The 19,336-nt window shown below is 35.7% G+C and overlaps 4 protein-coding genes across 8 annotated transcripts; 2 read left to right on the forward strand and 2 right to left on the reverse strand.

Annotated features, from left to right (window-relative positions):
* Window positions 1-3,844: 3,844 nt before the first annotated feature.
* Window positions 3,845-7,326, forward strand: LOC117225431 (RCC1-like G exchanging factor-like protein). Of its 3 annotated transcripts, XM_033478995.2 has the most exons (10): window positions 3,845-4,111; window positions 4,358-4,494; window positions 4,572-4,676; window positions 4,773-4,832; window positions 4,912-5,200; window positions 5,278-5,450; window positions 5,572-5,733; window positions 5,803-5,930; window positions 6,009-6,140; window positions 6,269-7,326. In XM_033478995.2, the coding sequence occupies exons 2-10, from the start codon at window positions 4,386-4,388 to the stop codon at window positions 6,344-6,346; spliced, it is 1,236 nt and encodes a 411-aa protein (XP_033334886.2). In that variant the 5' UTR covers window positions 3,845-4,111; window positions 4,358-4,385; the 3' UTR covers window positions 6,347-7,326. The 3 variants fall into 3 exon arrangements, with proteins under 3 accessions (XP_033334886.2, XP_033334885.2, XP_033334884.2); XM_033478994.2 differs by having other exon boundaries at window positions 4,361-4,494; window positions 4,572-4,832; XM_033478993.2 differs by having other exon boundaries at window positions 3,846-4,111; window positions 4,572-4,832.
* On the reverse strand, window positions 6,325-10,477 carry LOC117225429 (uncharacterized). Its single transcript, XM_033478990.2, has 16 exons — window positions 10,305-10,477; window positions 10,182-10,237; window positions 9,902-10,097; window positions 9,664-9,829; window positions 9,379-9,575; window positions 9,148-9,303; window positions 8,903-9,063; window positions 8,493-8,830; window positions 8,316-8,427; window positions 8,111-8,234; window positions 7,891-8,030; window positions 7,611-7,811; window positions 7,349-7,498; window positions 7,121-7,275; window positions 6,850-7,060; window positions 6,325-6,757 (listed from the first exon to the last, which is right to left on the reverse strand). The coding sequence occupies exons 2-16, from the start codon at window positions 10,225-10,227 to the stop codon at window positions 6,621-6,623; spliced, it is 2,490 nt and encodes an 829-aa protein (XP_033334881.2). The 5' UTR covers window positions 10,228-10,237; window positions 10,305-10,477; the 3' UTR covers window positions 6,325-6,620.
* Window positions 10,478-10,498: 21 nt separating this feature from the next.
* LOC117225430 (uncharacterized) lies at window positions 10,499-14,629 on the forward strand. Its single transcript, XM_076519308.1, has 14 exons — window positions 10,499-10,883; window positions 10,981-11,167; window positions 11,258-11,523; window positions 11,587-11,751; window positions 11,823-11,981; window positions 12,062-12,229; window positions 12,319-12,497; window positions 12,560-12,783; window positions 12,844-12,995; window positions 13,061-13,261; window positions 13,343-13,468; window positions 13,558-13,709; window positions 13,787-13,994; window positions 14,064-14,629. Exons 1-14 carry the CDS (start codon window positions 10,844-10,846, stop codon window positions 14,201-14,203), a joined length of 2,367 nt encoding a protein of 788 aa, XP_076375423.1. The 5' UTR covers window positions 10,499-10,843; the 3' UTR covers window positions 14,204-14,629.
* Window positions 14,334-19,325, reverse strand: Nup133 (nuclear pore complex protein Nup133). Of its 3 annotated transcripts, none has more exons than XM_033478982.2 (15): window positions 19,219-19,325; window positions 18,788-18,913; window positions 18,370-18,709; window positions 17,984-18,301; window positions 17,737-17,907; window positions 17,519-17,651; window positions 17,276-17,443; window positions 16,277-17,199; window positions 16,039-16,182; window positions 15,754-15,955; window positions 15,518-15,677; window positions 15,241-15,436; window positions 14,949-15,143; window positions 14,622-14,844; window positions 14,334-14,539 (listed from the first exon to the last, which is right to left on the reverse strand). In XM_033478982.2, the coding sequence occupies exons 2-15, from the start codon at window positions 18,895-18,897 to the stop codon at window positions 14,406-14,408; spliced, it is 3,417 nt and encodes a 1,138-aa protein (XP_033334873.2). In that variant the 5' UTR covers window positions 18,898-18,913; window positions 19,219-19,325; the 3' UTR covers window positions 14,334-14,405. The 3 variants fall into 3 exon arrangements, with proteins under 3 accessions (XP_033334873.2, XP_033334872.2, XP_033334871.2); XM_033478981.2 differs by lacking the exon at window positions 19,219-19,325 and adding an exon at window positions 18,974-19,094; XM_033478980.2 differs by lacking the exon at window positions 19,219-19,325 and having other exon boundaries at window positions 18,788-19,097.
* Between the last annotated feature and the right edge of the window lie 11 nt (window positions 19,326-19,336).

Genomic DNA, 19,336 nt, shown 5'->3' on the forward strand with positions numbered 1-19,336 from the left:
GGCCGGTTGCATAAGCCTGCTCGATGTCCTCTCGTTAATGGGACCCCGTGACTTCTACCCGTTCCTCGACAAGTGGCCCTTTGCATCTCCAATGGGACTCGAACGAGACGATCGTTCCTGATCGCCGATTCCGAAGGGAAAAGTGATCGTGACGCAGTCGCGAATTAAGTAACTAATGGTGGAAATAATTTCTTGTTTTTTTGGTGTTTCGAACTCTGCAGTTTAATCGCTTGGATACGTTCATGTTAATTAATTGCGAAGTCGAAAGATTCGTAGCGTCGATTTTTTACTTGAATTTGATCACATATGCGGTTCAATCGAATTTTCGAACATTCCACAGCTTAAATAAAAGCTTTAACTCTCAGATACTCTTGTCGGTCCGTGGGACCGCTGCTAATTACTTATTCATCTGTGGTGATAATATAATTGTAAGAAGAATTGTAAAAAAAAATAACGTGCGAAATAAGAAGAATTAATTTTGATTTTTTAAATAACGCGTTTAGCAGTCAGTGAGACCGCTAATAGTGCTTGTGTGAGTTTTAGTGGGTTTACTAATTAAGGGTTAAGATAAAATTATTCAGGTTTACGGGAAAATGAGATCGAATCGAAAACTCCGAAAACCGCGAACGGTAGTCCGGAGAAAAATAATTGGACTTTATGTTGCTTCGAAACAATTTTAGGATACGTTCCTGTGGAGATGTTCAAACTTTCGAGAGTTCGAATTGAAACTGAAAGATTACACTTGGCGAAAAACTCATGCAGATCTGCGGATAAGGACAAGATCATGTCGAAAAATTGCGAAGTATAACAGGAAGATAAATGGTTGAAGAAACTCAGATACAACAAACCATAAGTAATTGTTTAAAAACAATGTGGGTCCCCGAACGAAGGCACGAAAAGTTGTCCCACAGCAAATTGCTCGGTACACCATGGAACAGAGTTGATTTAGGGCGGATCCCCTAATCGCCGCTCGCACGAGCGTAATCGGGAAGAAGAGGGGAACGTTCGGAGATAGGTTCCAGCTCTCTCTCTCTCTCTCTCTCTCTCTCTCTCTCTCTCTCTCTCTCCTTCTCCCCTCCTCTGTCTCTCTCTCTCTCTCTCTCTCTCTCTCTCTCTCTCTCTCTCTCGTTGCTCCCCCAAGTCCCCCGTTTTCTTACGTCATCCTCATCGCTGAGTCACATCGCTTCCCCTCTCCACGGGGTCCCATAAACCTCTGCCACCCTCGGTCATACACCTTAAGAAGGCCGACTCACCCCTCGACGATGTCGAGATGGGAGAGTGGCAGGATTGCTTGGCCATCCGTTCGTGGATTATCGGATTTTGCAGCTTGTTTCGACAACTGAGATCGTTGCTTACCAAGAAATCAGAACACGTTACTCTTCGATAAGATTTCAGTATGACTTTTGGTTTCCCGGCATGAAATCGTGCTGGAGAATTGAATTTGAGGAGTGATTAACGCATTTCCAACGTTAAGTTTTCGCAGAAATCACTTTGCACAGTTTTGTCGTTACAATTGACGTTTGTGTTGTCGACTGTAAAAAATATATAAAAATGTATAAAAGAAAAAAGAAAAGAAAACAAAAAATTCAAGAAAAAAACGAGTAAAAATAGGAAAATGATTAAGCGAGTGGGGGTAAATGCCCATAATGATCGCTTATTGATGCTTCCAAAATAGTCACCAATGTAGAAACAAAACAGAGACCTCTCGCTAAGTCATCTTCAAGTAGAAAAGTTCGATGCATACGAGATTCCATAGCGAAAAAGCTAATTTCAGGGGCCAAAAAGATTACATGCCGAAAGTGTGGTTCAAAAACGAGGCAATGACATCACATAGGAGCGAAAGGAATGAGGAGGATGATGGAAGGGATCGGAATGGAACGATAGGGCCGGCTGGGATGAGGATCGAGACCGGATGCGAGCGTCTCCGCCGAGATAAAGATAGCTCCCGGACCTTTTTGTTGCGTTCCCCGGCTCATAAACGTCATCTTCCTATTACCGAGTTCCACGTAAGCCCATAGAAAGTCCTTTGATGCTCGACGGGACCTCAAAGGACTCCCTCGACGAAGGAATCCGCTCGAGATCCAGCCGAGACTGCTGAAAAATCGGCTGGTCGTCTAGCAAACGCTTTCGCGACCGATTCGCCCTGTCTAGATCGTTTCAATTTATTCCAAATCCATCTACACATCATAAAACAGAGTCTGCCCTCTAGTAATGCGTTATATCGGCACAACTAATGACATTATTCCACTCCCGATACACCCTAAATACGTCTATCAGTCATGAAATAAAATTCATCTTCTACTGGAGCCGCCAAGGAGCAGAGGTGTGATCGGTACCAAAGATCCAAAGCAGTTCTTAGATGGAACGAAGCTTCCGTTTTACGTTACATTGCACTCGACCTAGAGTTTTCATAGACAAGAGTAGGACAAGAATTATTCCATCCTCAATTCATCGTAAAGTTATGCATCGATCGTGACACAAATTTCAATCTCAAGAGGCGCCAAGGAGTGGAGATATAATCGGTACTCAGTGCCAACGATTCAGCCATTTCCAAGTCAAACGGGACCACCATTCAATTTTAAGTTATACTCGACACAAAACTAGTATAATTGAGCTACGATCAGCTTCGTTCCACAGCCGATTCCTCTCGATTCTTCGATCAATCAGAAATCATTCATTCACTGTCTACTCGAAGGAGCAAAGACGCGATCGAAAGATCGAAGGCAAGAAGTCCCCATTTGTTCGGCTCGATAATCGGTTAAAAAGTCGATGGAGCGATTAGCGGTTTCCCGTCGACGATTCGGCAGAGGAATGTCTCCCCTGCAGCCCCCCTCCCCCTACCCCCGCCATCCAGCGACTTGTGTAATCCTAAATGAATAAGCGTGTAGGTGCAGCCGGGGAATTGCGCCAGCGAAGCACGCTCGGACCTTTCGATCAACGACACGTGCAACTCGCTCGACAATAACCACGGGCCCGGCGCATTGGTGCCATAACGGGGGGTGTCATAACCCTTGCCGATCGTTGCGCAAGTTCGCCGAGAACGATCGTATCGGCGCTCTATCCCGGGTTAGACTCGTTTAGCCGAGACAAATTCACGGATCGCTTCACACCGGATCGATACGCGTGTGTATGCACGATGCCGATCGTATCGTCGCGTTCCACGACGTTGACGAAACCAAGGGAAACATTTTTCAGTCCCCCGTATTGCCGTTCCAGCAATAGCTAGTAATTTATTGAACACCATGGAACTGCGGCTGATGAATCACATGGAAATTAATTTAGAGAACTAGCTGGCTATTATGAGTTCGATTGGAAATTAGTTGTGGTCAAAACAATTAGAAGAAAAAAAACGAATAAAAATTGCTTTCTTTTAAAAGGATGGCTTTGCAGTAAATTATTGGATAAATTGATTCAATATTTATATTATAACAAATAGAAATTGAAATTTCGATCGCTGAAGCTTTGTGATTTTTGTAAAATAGTTTTTGGTATATAAATTTGGATGTGAATTACTAATAATAATGTATATAAATACCAGTTAATGTCATTTGGTCGATCGACCAATGCTACAACTTCGGAATACCGTTAACAATGCTAAATAAACGATTTAGTTAAATAAATAGGTGGGGTGGTATCTCCTCTCATCTTTCAAAAATTGTGAGCAAAAGTGGCGCCGCTGTGGCGATTTTTGGAAGCTCCGTTCGGGATCTGTACAGCGCCAATTAGGGTAGTGGCAAAACACACAAACAATTAGACAAAATCGACTGTCAGTAAAATTACTGACAAATGGCTAACAGTATGAGCGCTTTGCCGCAATACTAATTAGCGCTGTACAGACCTCGAACGGAGCTTCGTTTATTCTTCACGAGAGGCGCCGCTATCACCCACATGTGTATGCAGAAACAATTTAAAATTTTTAAAAGCCATACCTAGATCGCCAATTAATTGCTGCGAAATTAGAGCATAGAAAAGAGAAAAAAGTAACGGTAATGCCGTCTATATGTACGTATGTAAATCTACAATAACGGGGTTACATTTTACATCAAAGATTTCAAGAAGAGTTTCGCCTGGTGTACTCTCTACGGTGGTGTACTCTCTATTCAAATTAAAAGTAAGTATAGACAAATCGAAAAGCATTTTTACTCATTCACAATGTGGCTTGTACTTGCACGTTACAAATGATTCAGATTCGAAACTTAATCTCTCTCTCTCTCACACTCTCTCTCTCTCTCTCTCTCTCTCTCTCTCTCTCTCTCTCTCTCTCTCTCATGAAATTCTAAACTACAAACCCGACAATTTTTCATTGAAATTTAAACTGAAAACGAAAAATTTGTTTATACATTATAAAAACGTTTAGTAGTTGATAAACGAGAAACGATTCAAACATGTTAAATGTGATGAAAACCTGTATTAAGAAGTCTGCACAAAAACGCAGTGGAAATCTACGTTTGAAGAAATCAGAAAATAAAAGGTCTACATCAAAAACACTTCCAGGTACCATATTCTGAATAATATTAGTTGATAGGTATAAAGCGTTTGAAAATATATTAATTTATGATATTCGTGTCTAGTGTTTCAATATCCTGTGAGTAGTCCAGAAGATCACAGAGTGTACGTTTGGGGTTTAGCAGAACATGGGGCTCTTGGAATACTGTCTCACACCTTACACATAAAAGGTATCCATTATCTGTCAAAGCCGAAACGATTAGCTTTTGGGGAAAAACACAATGTGACTAATATAGCTTGTGGTTACGGTTTCACTGCTTTTGCAGTATCTTCCACAGATAAGAATATTTTATATGGAAGTGGAATAAACACAGACTCCCAACTAGGTAAAAATTATATTTCAATTATGAGAGCTTCACACATGATTTTTTTATATGCTAAAATTAATGACTAATATGTTAACAGGTTTCAATGAATTAGACCTAAAGTTTCCAAATGATTTAATAATCGAACCAAGGCCTATTATATTACCACTTAAAGAATCTTCGACTAGAGTTATTGATATTGCTGCTGGTAGAGCACACTTGTTGGTATTAACGAATGAGGGCTTATTCACATTAGGAAATAACGCGTACGGACAGTGTGGTAGACCCATAATATTGAAAGAAGAATACAATAAAAGTAAAGTGGTTCATCATATATCCGATATTAAGGGTAAAAAGATAAAAGCTGTTACAGCTGGTCAAGACCACAGGTATAATATATAATAATTAACCAAGATCAATTTAATTGTTATATATTTGAATATCCTTCCTTATTGCTATATGATAGCATACTCTTGACAGAATCTGGTGAAGTATATACTTTTGGCTGGGGTGCGGATGGACAGACTGGCTTGGCACATTACCAAAATGAATATAGACCAACTTTGGTGAAAGGAGATTTGGCTGGACAGCATATTATAAAAATTGCTTGTGTTGCAGATTGTGTATTAGCACTCAGCGGTATCTCCAATATTCATGTATTAATACTATGATAAATTGTATATTTACATGATATTCGAAATCATTGAATTATAGTACACTATGATTGTTTATAGATTGTAATATAACTATGTAATTACAGACAAAGGAAAGGTATTTGGCTGGGGTAACTCCGAGTATGGACAATTATTTACTACCGGTGAGAATCAACAAATAAACATTGCCACAGAATTAAACGCATTGGAACATCTAGGTCACATTACTGACATTGCAAGTGGTGGTTGTTTTTGTATGGCTTTAAACAGTATGTACTTGTATATAATAATTTTTGTATTATATTCTTACATTGTAATAATTTCAACGTGTGTTGTAGATGTAGGGGATGTTTATGTATGGGGATATGGTATTCTTGGTTTTGGTCCTGAAGTTAAAAGTGCTTTACAACCAACGCAAATTCCACCAATTTTATTTGGTAGAAATGCATATGAAAAAGATACGAAAGTAAGCAAAACCATATTTAAGTACAAAACCAAATATAAATACTAATGTATAAAATAGTTACATATGTGTTTTTCATAGGTAATTAAAATATTTTGTGGTATGAGTCAGCTTGCTGCCTTAACAAATATAGGTGATTTGTATATGTGGGGTTGTAATAAATTTGGATCACTAGGATTGGGATACATTAAAGATCAATATTTTCCAATAAAGGTAAGTTAATTATATTAAGAAAAAAGAACCAAGTGATATGTATATATGTGTATGTACACATATATGATATGTACAAGTGTATGTACATATACATATAATATAAACATAACAATACAATTATATTATAGGTGACTGTCGGAGCTCAAGTAAAGCGAGTTGCATGCGGCATAGATCATACAGTAGCTCTCTGTAAACCTTTTATTTAATGCATTTACATTTTATTTTGTATGCAAGGTTAACACATTATTTGTAGAAAAACAAAATATACTTGTTCAGTCAATATGCTATGGAAGAATTGTGAATATAAGTTCTTCGTTATAAGTATGCGAGTCAAATTTTATAATTGGCTACACATGTTATTACATAAACACTAGCATACTTAATATAAAATATTTTTTAAACATTATCTGAATATTTGTTATTCAGAAACGTATGATAGATGATTATTTGGTTCATGAAGCTAAGGATATGATCGTTATTTTATAAATCGAGAAATGTTAAAAGTACAATAAGAATAAACGAACTGAATGCAATTCTGCTTGCTCCGCTGACGCATGTTAGATCTTCATAGGATATCGTATACTTTATTGAAGTCGAAAATCGACACTTCTGACGATCTAAAAGAAAAAAACAGATTAGCATTACGGACTGTAATTCTATATTCTATATTCTTATTTGATTTTCTTGGGTATCAACTATTTGCGTCTACCTGTGCATGATGTTGAAAGATCCGTGGAATTCGCAGTTACAGATAAATAAAGCGGTGGACAGGCATGAATAAAAGTAGCACTCGCACAAGAAATTGTAACATTGTATGCTTCGTTAATTATCGACCCGCATATTACATTTTGTGTGTTATTAACATACAACGGTTCTCGTGCCGAGCATATAGTCAGTTTATCCAAACCGGTGCCTTGAATCTAAAATGATTTACATGTCGAAGTATTGATTACGGTTATGTATATGACTAAAGATCTTACCTTTATTGTGGAAGAGCCTTCAGTTTTGAAAAAGTAATTAGGATGTAATCTATACAAATTAGTACTATTTGGTGTAACGTAATCAACGTATGCATTAGAAGATCCACTCGGAACGTAATCTGAACCACATTGTGTATTAATAAGGCGTTTGGGAACTGTAAAAGATACATTTTTGTTGTTAATATAGTAATTCGAAATTCACTGTATCAATTTCACTAATTCTTTCACCTTGTTTTATCCTGGAAACCAAATTGTTTATCGGTGACAAAGCTTCTTCTGTATCACCGATACCGATAGTGAACAAATCTGTTGCAGGATTTTTAACGAAATCGGACCACGTATCTTTTGATCCGTATGCCATAACAAGAAATGTTGTGTCTAGGTAGAAATGAACGAATTAGATCAATATGTATCAATGTTGACTTTATGATTCATTGTATCTAAAAATAGACAGATAAGAATGTTTCTACAGATATGTGTCATCGCTTACCTGGTATATGCTCCTGCATTTGTAATATGTTCTGCAGACAGTATTGTTTGTCACCAGCATTAATAACTGAAGTATACGGAATAATTAAAACAATGTCAGATCTTGCACCTCCTTCCCCTCGCTTGCGTTCATTCTCCAATTTATTCATCAAGCGATTCTGTACTTTGGTAATTGACTTCGACAAATCGAATGTATGTGTAACTGCAAACAATTCTCCACACTTGAACACTCGTTACTTGTCCAACTTGGTTTATTTACATGAATAATTTGAAATACGTACGGTTGTCGTAGCGTGACGAATTGTAAGCATAGAAATCCTGAATACTAAATGTACTGTTTATAATTTCAGATCCATCGTAACCATTCATTAGGGTGAAATTACTATTAAAAGGATTTAGCTCTATGCTCTCTAATAATGTTCTGGAAGACACAATTTTCTCACTTTAATATAATGTGCATCTTAACAAATATCTCGTATGGTAAACAATATAGGAACTCACGCGAGAATAGGCTGTATAGCAGAGAATGCCCAATTTGTATCCAAAATTATAGTTAAATCAACATTCGTTTCATGGAAATTATTTGAATCTGACTTCTCGAACTGGAGGTCCATATTCATAGACGCTGCAAAAGTAGAGAAATTAAAGAAACATTCAAAGTTTTTCAAGAACTGGTCAAAACTGATATTGTAAGATTAATACTTACGAACGTATGTTATCAAATCGTTTACCGCTTGTACTGAAAACTGTTTAATTTTTTCAAGATCGAGCGTTGCTGCTGCTATATAAGTGTTTAACACTAGACTGGCACTATACACCTAGGAAAAAATATATTGAGAACATTGGCATAGCATTAAAAAAAAAAATTTTTTAGAAACTTCACCTGTTCAATCATCGTTTCGTTGGGAGCAACAGCTGGGAACAATGATCTGCGATTGGCTGCTCTGATTGACGGATCAAAGAATCCTCGCTCGCTGTAGTACATATCAAATACTTGTGACAGTCTTAAACTGGGTATTTTTGAATACCATTTTTTAATTTCATTAGCCAAAATTGAACCATCTAAATCGCCTCTAATTTCTGGTGTTGTCATTTCAAATGTTTCATTGGAATCCAAAAAGAACCACCGTGGCAAAGCAGTAGAGTTCCAATGACCAGTTGTCCCGACGCTAACTTTTGATCTTATTGGTCCTTGTATTAAAACAACCTCTGCCAAGTCCCCTGTAGAAAATAAATAGGAATAAGAAGAGAGAACTTACGTTAATTGTTTGTAGTTGGGAAGATCAATCTTACCAGCCAAAGTAGCAAACCATTTATTGTCTACAGCAACATCTGATAAATTCACACTATATTTCTTTGCTAGCTCAGGTTGTAGATTATGTAGCATAAATTTTTCTGGTTGTGTGGCAGCTGCTATTGCAGAAAGAACTAAACCAGGAGAAACAACGCCCCACCTAAAATATATTGAATTAGAATAGTTTGTGCCTTAAGTATCTTGTAGATTAGTTTATACTCGTTTCAGAGATACATTAACATACGGGGTCTTTATGACTCCATTCTGTATAGGGCATCTGCTTTGTGGTGGTAGTAGCAGCTTCGAGGCGTCTGGATGATTCGGTGGTAATTCTGGATATAATGAATTTGGATCAACTGTAACTTTAGCAGTTTCGTCTTTTGGATTCGACATGGTTTTTCTATAATTTCATGAATACGTGTTACTTTGTTGTCTCAGTATATCTATTCCATTACGTTGCAATTTTGTCACTTACATTTCATCGGATGTTAACGTTTCCACATCGTCGGTATTAACATCGTCAGTTTCCATATCACTGGTACCTTTGTTTGTCACTTCATCATAATTTGAAAGACTTCTTGAATGTCTTGGATTTACGTATTTGCAAACTATTGCCTCATCTCCTCTTTCAAACATTTCTATGCTATCAGATAACATGAAGTGTAATGTACACTGTAAAACGATGATATAATATGAAATAATTTAAAACCATTGAGTAACAAGCGAATACACTACAAAAATTGTAGTTTGTTAGTTGTACCCTTTCAATGTTTGTGATGCTATTGTTAGGAAACTGCAGAGCATTTCCTTGTATAAATTGAAGCGTTTGAGAATGGCGGAAAAATTGAAAACCAAACGGCACATAAGGTGTCACTCCATCTTGTATGGGAACCGAGGGATTCGGTACAATCCCATCTTGTCTGAAACTAGAAGTTTAAAATATTAATCGAATTGTTGTTAATCGTATCTTGCGTTAGCAACATAATCACCAATCTTACCGATGCAAAAGAGCAACAGATAGAGTTCTCAAATCCATATTAAGACCTTCTACATTTTCGATTTTCCGTAATATCGAAATGAATGTGTTTAAAGTATGCGGCAATCTGTTATTCCTTTGTAAAAGAAACTTATTATCGTAACATTCTTTAAGAGAAGGCGACAAATTTCGAATTGCATTTTCTTGTCCCCAGACACCTGATAGATGCAAAATTCGAATTTAGAATGAAATAAAAGTCGTGCTGCTTGTACTATTTAATCTAATTCCGTTAGAATACTCACTTATTATAAAGGCACTCAGGCAATAGAAAAGCAATAACTTTGCCATTTTGCTAGATCTGAAAAATGAAACTTATATGATTATGTAAGACAATTAAACCGTATTTGAAGGAATGGAGTACGTACAATAATTTGTAGGTGAAGACTTTTAGCACAGAATGAATGATACTCCTTCAACTCTATATTCCATAGTATAACACCACACCTATCTGCAGATATAGTAGTATCTATCATCACTAAACTGATAAGATAGTATGATATGCCATGAGTAATAGATACCCCACCTTGTTACAGGTATTCTGTAAGTAATATTTTTACTTGTTACTTCGTATTTTATCTTTATGTTCTTAAGAAGTTTTGCTTGCATATAATTAAAAATATAAGAAACAGCAATCATTTCTTTAATGTACTAAATGTAACATAAGTTTCAATTAAAAATTATATTTTATGTAATAGGATAACAACAGCAGGTATATATATACTCCCTTCTTTTTTCTTATTACAGGAATTGAACTTTTTACTAATGATTATCTTATCATGATTAAAATACGATATAATCTTTACCATCCTTCTGTGATTGTGAGTCACTGAAAAGATTCAGATAAACATCAAAAGCACGACACTCTTGCAAGATTTCAAATGACAGAATTTTCTCTAACACAAATATGGCGATTAACAAAATTGTGTTATGGATAGTGTACTTCGGTAAGTTAATAAATTCTAGTATAAACTCGTTCATTTGTACAACTGATAGTAAATCAATGAAGTAACGATTCTTAAATACGTTTTTCTTATTGTGTAGAACTGCAATTAACATGGTCTCAAATAATTATACCAGATCAACTCAAAGAATGTTATACAAACAGTACTGCATTCAATTCTTCGCATCCGTTAAATTTACGTGTATTAATAGATATCATACAGAAACTGGAGAAACAGTCTCACAGAACAATGGATATGAGAGTATTATCATCGTCGTTACTCCACAGGTTGTTGAATATAATGAAACAGTATTTAGACCTTGGTATTGAATTCACTATTTTAAAGACAACTAGTTGATACTGTTCTATAAATTGCAGGTTTAAATTTGATGGCGTTGAATACCAGCAGAATGTGCAAGCTACAGATGGAGTACTTCCCTTCCGTGCAACTGGATCGCAACGTGTCAAGCAAAGGCTGGTTGAAGAACTGATACCAGACAATGGAGAAATTTTACCAGTTGATATACTCTTACCCGTGGAACGTTGTATGCTTCATCGAGCTATTTCCAACACGATTCTGCAGCCTGATAGTCAATGCAGAAATGAATTTTGCAAGGAACATACTGAAACTGCAAAACTATCTGGTAATTTTGTAATAGAACGTAAAATTATTTAAAGTAACGTACACAAAAAGATCCATTGTACAGGTAAACTTACCAATACATTAAATTATCCGAAACAACAAGGAATAATTTTAACACCATATGGAACTGTTGCTCCTGGAACAATTATAGGAGCTATTGCTGCATCCCTGCAACGCCAAAACGTTCCATTAAATCAATTAATTACTAGTTTGGAAGCACCTTCTCTAGGTATAGAATTCCTATATTATATAGATGCCAGTGTAATTTCGTACCGCATTAGAATATCCTTGATCTTGCAGAAACAAATTCTACAATTGTACAGACACCAAAATACGATGATGAAGAAATTGATTTTATTCTACCAAAAAGCGAAATGAGCCACGAATTGTCTATGTGGTATCGTAATTTAATGACTTCGTACGCAGAACTGGATAATGTATGGTTGACTACAATTGCAGGTACAATATATATGTAATCACTTTAATATTTCCATTTTTATTTGGCAACATTGACTTATAAAAAGACGATGTTATCTTAGGTGAATTGGCAGAGATGGCTGTATATCAGGGACCTTACGTATGGCAAAATATGAGCCTCGGTGCAACTGGATTTTGGAATAATACAATACGGCCAACTGTTTATTATCTCACAAGTTCACATACAAATTTTGATGCTACTAGAGCTGAATTATTAGGAGGCATTGATGGTAATCTGTTAAAATATATTAAGACTATATATACATATATTAAATTAAAAAATAACTTGATTATCTATGTTATTTATAACTTATCTCAGGTTTGATTATCGCAAATAATTTGCATTCTTGGATTCAAGACTTTTACAACCTTCGACTTAGTCAAATCTTGGACATGTATTATTCATACAAGGGCATTGCTTTTAATACAAATATTAAAGCATGCAACAGAGCACAGAATTTTCTACATGTTGTATCGAATACTACACTAAATGAACAGGTTTGTAGTGAAATTCGAAGTATGAAAACTCAATCCTAATTCATAGATATTATTTTCATCAGACTTATGCAGCAGCTAAAATGTTAGGCTATCATAGAAGCATAGCATACGTATCACCCGATGTATTGCAACTTCTGGCTACTTATGCTGTCAAGACATTTTACAGCTACGCAGAGAATCGTTTATTCCCAAAATTGTCGTGTCAACAAGTAGATCCACCACGAGTGGAGGCGTTAATCGTATTCGATGGTGCATGGTCCATAGAATACACAAAGGACTTCCTTGGGTGAGTTTTATTGTATATTGATAGTATTATTAATTTGAATATTACATTCAGCAAAGCTAGTTTTGTTAGAGTTCTAACGCAAGATTTGGATGTATCAATGTATGGATCAAAAATGGGTATAATACATGGTATGTCAGGAGAATGGTTGCTGAATGTTACAAACAGCCCATCTCTTGTATTCAACACACTGAATAATTTTACAGAGGCCTCGTGTATGTATTCTAATAGAAAAATCTTATACGTATCACTGAGGAATATTTGAAATCGTGTTTTTCAGGGCCTACACAATTTAATTATATTCAAGTTTTGGAAACAATTTTTAACCACTTGAATGAAACATGGGAAAACAACCGGAAACAACATATAACTGGAAGTCTAGGTCAAGTAGTTGTTTTACTGATTCCATTAGGCTACATGTCCAATAATGATAAACAGTCTACGATAAATATATTGCATAAAATAAGGGACATTCATCCTGGTAGAGTTTATAAAATTTTAAATATTGTTGTGGACTAGAAACAATAAATTTCTAGTATTCTTTCTCCTCTGCATTTCATAGATGTTCACTTTCTATACTGTACATCACGATCCAATGCCAATTTATTTAAGCCATTTATTTTGACGGCTGAAGATTACTTAACAAAGGACACTAATGTTGACACTATTACTCAATATCTGAAGACTAGTATGTATAAAGTATTAATTTCATTAGAACAATTAATATCAACAATATGTTATGATATGAGTGTAAAAGATTTTTATGTTACTTTTCAGTACCACGGATAATAAGGCCCTTAATGCTTCTCGACTCAAATAACCCACGTAATATTACCCCTTGGATGGAAGATTATATAAGTCCTTCGAGATCTACTACATATAGATTACACTCGCAGTGGAAACGAAATATTAAAAAAATACCAATTTCAGTTAGTATCCCAAAGAATCCGTTAATCAGAACTTTATCCCTCTTTGTGTCAATGTCATTGAGTTACCAATTGTTTAGATTCATACTTTTGGCTATGGTACAATGAAAGTATGTTCGTGGGTACAATTTAACGAAAGAGAAAATGAAAGAGAAAATTATTATTGTACTGAATTAACTGGTCTCAAAGAAATTACTTTACCTAACGATTTCAAATGCGATGGTACCACTCCGTGTCCCAATATGTACTTTTGTGTACAAAATGTAACATCTTCCTACAAATGTGCAGGTAAATATTGATTTAATTGTCAAACATAAGAAAAAGCGTTTACTATAAGGGTACACGTTTTTATTACAGAGATAGATTGCCGTACACCGGATCAAGTAAGATTCATCATAAGGACACAGAATGTCTATTACAAAAATTCTGTTGATAAAAAATCAATGCCGATCTCATTAATCTTTGTGCTTTTATTGGCGTATCGTGCATTAACGTAAACTTTAAAAAAAAACCACATCAAATCTTGAATTTATTTTTTGTATGTATATGTATATCTGTGTACGCTTTTTCTACTATTCTAAAAGATACAAGCTAACAGAATTATTCCAAACATTATACATATAACAGTTTGAATATGATAGAAGTTTATTACATTAAAAAAATACAAATTCTATTCTTACTTACAATCGTTCGGATAGTTTAATAATTGTGATATGCATACTCGTACACGAATTTTATTAGGAATTGAAAGTTGCTTGATGCAGCAAGATCTCCCAATTCAGGCTCTACTAGTAGCCTATCAATTGGTGGAAGAAACTCTTCTGCTACTCCACCTGTAATATAAAAAAAGGAATGTTATGTATAAATTTAAAAGATTTTCTGTGTTTACTATATTTGAAACAGTTGACTACGTACCCATGAAATGTGTCAAATCCATTAATTTAAAGAAAACTATTTCCTGCACCTGTTGTTCCGGATTCTTTCCTATAGTATTCCACTGATCTCGCTTTGCGGCTCGTGCCCAAATTTTTAACTTCAAAGACTCTGTTTCGTCTTTGTCTTCCACGTATTCTAGCAAATCAAGAGCTTTCTTGAAATCGTATTCATTTGCGTCTACATTGTCTTCAGACGTATATAACTGCACCGATTCCATCATACAAAAGTCAAACATGAAATATTTGATAATGAGAAGAAACTAAGAAACTAACTCTTGCAGGATTCGAGGAAAACTGTTATGTATACCGTGATTAATTCTGTAGGTGTGAATACTCGTAACTTTTCTATATCATAACCATACGTAGTGAGTACGTGGGTTGGTAAGTCTTCTTGATGAGCTATCATCGCCAGTTCGTTATCAATTCTTTCCAAGCGTTGTTGTACTTCCTTCTCAGGATCGTCGGAAGCGAGCAAAGCTAATTTTGCCAAAGAAAGCATGGACTACGATGCGAAAAAATGTTAAGTATCATTGTATGGGAATACAAAAAATAATGTTTATAGTATCGTATACAGTGTACTATACATATAGTAAGCTTACCTTCTTGCGAGTAACTAATTCAGTTTCTTCGACTGCCAAAGAATGAAGCGTACTAGCAGCAAACCGCAAATCGTCAGTCAACGCGGATTGTACCCAAGATAATGTAGGGTGTTCTGCTAACTTTTCTGCTAGTTCTACAGTACCTCCTTGTCTACATTTTTCTACTAATTGACCTTGTCGGCCATCTTTTACATACCTACGCCGACATACATAAATAAATCAATAAAAATAAATGAAAATAAATTGCGGTTATTGAAACGACAAGGAAAGAACATACCAAGAAAATAAAAAGCCTACAAAGTCTTGATCCGAGAATTTTTCTATGTATCCGTCTAATCGGTTTTTGTTGTTGGTTAATTCACAGATTTGTATCAGAGATGCGAAATCGCAATACTTCTCGGCTAACATCGCTGCGCTATCGTACTGTTCCTCCTTTACTGTGAATAATTTCATGTAAGTACTTATCTTTTTTTCATTTCCAAAGACTACAGTACTCATTTTAGAAATACATACTTAAAGGTTGTATCAAATTCGTTCTGTCTGTTTCGTATTGCTTCATAAGAATTTCGAACTTCTCTGGACCTCTAACGCTTTCCAAATGACATTTCCGACCATCTAATATTAAATCTATAAAACTTACTAATTGTTCGTACAATTCGTTTCTTACTATCGAGTCGTTGGTTCCAGTCACACCGTGTTTCAAAGTTAAATTATACTACAACGAATAAACAGATATACGTTAACGTTAATGCTTTCGAAAAAAAACCGTATGCTATTCTTGTAAGCATAAAATCCGACCATTGTAGTTAGACAATTCCTTAGCCCATGTTTTCCAACTGCAGCTGTCCATGGAAGATATTCCGTTGTAACATTTGAAGATCTTGTGGTAGTAAATCGTTCGGCATTGTATTGCCGATATTTAAGTACTTCGTGTAACACGCTCTATTATCAATAATCAATTCGTATAATAATTTTGATTTCAGTTAGTAATAAGTTTTATACAAATGTAAAAATGATTCTTCGAATTCGTACTTACCAATAATATAGTATTCACTTGCATAATGTAATGCGCCACTTGCTGAATAGGTCTTTCAGATTGTGTTACTTCGTTCGCATTATTTACCAGGATGGGAAGAAAATGATGTATTGTACTCGTTTCACGGTAAAATATATCGCGTGCTGTTAATTCGTCGGACACATAAGATTCAGGATTCAGTGTTTGTTCAATTGTAGTGTCCACAATGTCTGGATACCTGTTCTGAAGATTATATATAGTTAAGGCTGCAATTATTTTTTCCGAATATTCTGCAAGGACATGTGGCGTAGACATTATTATCCCCCGGTGCGTAACGGCGCAAAATCTGTTCCATAGATTGTGTTCTTTCAGGAATGTTATATATAGGTCCAATGCTTTCTGTTTCCCTTCTAATTGATGAGGTATTTGCATAGAAGTAACTGCATTTATCGTCATCGTCAAGTCCCTGTGGTTGGACCAACGTGGATCGTTTGCCGGATAATCATCAATTAAATCTCGAGCAACTTTAAGAACCAGAGTGTCGAGGCTGGCATCTATATCCATTACTTGTTCTTCTTGCAAGGGGAATAATTGCGATAAAATTTCTTCGCACTGCACCTTATTCTGACGTAAGCTAAGAAGGAATGCAGCCCGCAATTGTGTTGCGCTATCGGAACTGTAAAACATGTCCTGAACTTCTTCGTTGCTAATTAGACTAGAGAAGTTTTGTGCAGCTACAGTGAATCGGTGGCTATAATCCGTACTTGCATTTGTGTCGACGTAACTTATATTAAAGTCTTGTGATGCTATGTCTGTTGGCAAGATCGATACCAACCCCGAAACTTTTGTAAGTAACACTGGAGTACCAGAACACAGGGCGCCACCAAGTACTTTGTCCTCTTGTCTTTCTAATTGTATTTCATTCTCTTCGAAATCGGACATACCTATACAAAAATGTATATTAAGAAATGAAAGGAACACTGTGGCATATTTAATCTGTAGAAGAAATACTTTACTCACAGTTAATCACGATTACATTGTAGTCGTCATATACAATAGCTTCCCTACCATACAATATAAGGCGCTCTGTAGCTAGTGAAGATTCAGGGCAACCGAAAAGATCTTTTTTAATTGGTACAAACCATTTGAATGTATTTGCCAATGTCGTAGATGACAACTGTATTAAACCTATAATAAAATTAGATAGGTGTACTTACATTCTGCATATTATAAAATATAATTAATTGAGTTGCAATATATTACCAATAGCAAGATAAATTGGAACAAGGAGTCCGTCGCCTGATTGCGCTGCCATTAAAAATACTATGCCTTCGTCGCAAACTTGCATGTCGACCAACCAAGTCATTATACTTTGTAAATGACAAGTGCTCAATGCCTAAAATTGTTTACAGAAATGTATAAATTATCATTGACAAAATCTTTTCACATACTCCGATATAATCAATAGCTTTTATACACACTGAAACATTTCGTTGAAATGCTTGTGAAAGAATATGTCCTATGTCCTCGTCAAATTCCATTTTTTCTTGTTCATTATGAGGAAACGACCAGTACTGTAAAGATGAACCAGCTAAAATAAGGACTCTGGATCCTTTATCACCTAATCCTGTACAGGCAACTTTTACAAATTTCTAGAAAAAAAAGATAAAAACTAAACAAGTATTATTTAATTAGACAAGTAAAAGAACACAAAATACGGAAGCTTACAGATTCTATGACCGGAGACTGTGGTATGGCTCCAAATATAAGAGAACTCATTCTACGTCCTATGCCTCCCAACCATCCTTGGCTTGATCTAAGTACTTGACAAGAAATACTATTTTTTCCATTGGTAAACTGTGGCTGTAACAATGCTACTGTACACGTGGTTGTAACCAAAATGCAACCATGCCCAGGAACATAAGTAAGACAATTCACTTCTTGACCAGTAAGTTCTGCATTTGTTTCTATGGAAGATCCTTCATGCGCAATACTGGTCCAAAAACGCACTATACCTTCTGGTGATACAGCCATGCAACTAGGAAGCTATATATTAAAAAGTAACGTAAGAATATTTAACAATAATAATACAGATAATAATAAAATTCAGTAACCTGGTGGCCAGGAGGTATCCACATTGCAATACAGTCCGCTTTATGAGCTAAATCGCTCTGAGGTAACAACAGTTCACGACATTGACTCTTAAATACTTTCCTATGTTTTGGATCATGAATTGTAATTTTACATTGCCATATAAGAAGTCTACGACCACAAACAAGCCATGCCCAACCATCTTCAGAAATGTTTGCGCTGACAGCGGTATTTGATTCAACAAACGTTAAAGCTTCTGTGACAAGAACAGGTAAAGGGGAACCGAAACTTTCTACTACATAATTCGGTGTATTACATATTACTTGAACCGATTGATTTGAACGTCCAGACACGCTGTTAGTTCTGAAACAAATAAACCGACCAACTCTTTCCAATCGAACCTTCAGTGGTTGAATCAATGCATATCCGAGGCTAACTTACGAAGTATTTTTCTTTAAAGATTGTACATTCGAGATGCGTTTCCTCGAAGAAGGCGTAAAACTTCTGGCAACCGAGTTTCCTATACTCGTACGATCCATTACTCCGTTCATTTGAAGCTTGTAAATGCTACATTAAGAAAAACAAATAGAATTGTACGAGCAAACACTTGAAATTGTTTTCATTCACCTCTTCCTTGTCTTTAAATTTGAAACATTTTCGGGTATCTTTCCTTGTGAAAGTGCCGGTACATATAACGGTTACAAGTTACAACATGTGCTTGGCACGAACCACACAATCACACACAGAATATATATGTATTCGTCAAACTGCATACGAATTATAAAGGCTTACATTCAATAAAACACGTGCGAATATACTTATTAAACTTTAGACAAATTGTATGTATTTCAGAACATGTCCTACTCTGATACCTCGTCTATCCTACAGGTCGATGTGAATTTCTATGTATGTACATGCATATTCACGCTAGCTTTTATTTAATTGAAAAATATCTTTGGAACGTCACTTTTTCTATCTTTTATCTTCCTA

Source organism: Megalopta genalis, chromosome 2 (genome assembly GCF_051020955.1).
Source record: "Megalopta genalis isolate 19385.01 chromosome 2, iyMegGena1_principal, whole genome shotgun sequence".
Classification (NCBI taxonomy): Eukaryota; Metazoa; Arthropoda; class Insecta; order Hymenoptera; family Halictidae; genus Megalopta; species Megalopta genalis.

What these genes read in the sequence shown, in the direction of transcription:
- Nup133 (XM_033478982.2), bottom strand. Translation starts at nt 18,897, where the DNA reads ATGAACGGAGTAATGGATCGTACGAGTATAGGAAACTCGGTTGCCAGA. An exon ending in GGATACCTCCTGGCCACCAG is followed by an intron (nt 18,302 to 18,369) that starts GTTACTGAATTT and finishes TTTAATATATAG; the next exon opens with CTTCCTAGTTGCATGGCTGT. An exon ending in AGTCTCCGGTCATAGAATCT is followed by an intron (nt 17,908 to 17,983) that starts GTAAGCTTCCGT and finishes TTTTTTTTCTAG; the next exon opens with AAATTTGTAAAAGTTGCCTG.
- LOC117225431 (XM_033478994.2), top strand. Translation starts at nt 4,386, where the DNA reads ATGTTAAATGTGATGAAAACCTGTATTAAGAAGTCTGCACAAAAACGC. An exon ending in AAACACAGACTCCCAACTAG is followed by an intron (nt 4,833 to 4,911) that starts GTAAAAATTATA and finishes ATATGTTAACAG; the next exon opens with GTTTCAATGAATTAGACCTA. An exon ending in CATATGAAAAAGATACGAAA is followed by an intron (nt 5,931 to 6,008) that starts GTAAGCAAAACC and finishes TGTTTTTCATAG; the next exon opens with GTAATTAAAATATTTTGTGG.
- LOC117225430 (XM_076519308.1), top strand. Translation starts at nt 10,844, where the DNA reads ATGGCGATTAACAAAATTGTGTTATGGATAGTGTACTTCG. An exon ending in ATTATTAGGAGGCATTGATG is followed by an intron (nt 12,230 to 12,318) that starts GTAATCTGTTAA and finishes AACTTATCTCAG; the next exon opens with GTTTGATTATCGCAAATAAT. An exon ending in ATCTTCCTACAAATGTGCAG is followed by an intron (nt 13,995 to 14,063) that starts GTAAATATTGAT and finishes TTTTTATTACAG; the next exon opens with AGATAGATTGCCGTACACCG.
- LOC117225429 (XM_033478990.2), bottom strand. Translation starts at nt 10,227, where the DNA reads ATGGCAAAGTTATTGCTTTTCTATTGCCTGAGTGCCTTTATAATAA. An exon ending in CCTGAGTGCCTTTATAATAA is followed by an intron (nt 10,098 to 10,181) that starts GTGAGTATTCTA and finishes TGCATCTATCAG; the next exon opens with GTGTCTGGGGACAAGAAAAT. An exon ending in TTCGTCACGCTACGACAACC is followed by an intron (nt 7,812 to 7,890) that starts GTACGTATTTCA and finishes AATTGTTTGCAG; the next exon opens with TTACACATACATTCGATTTG.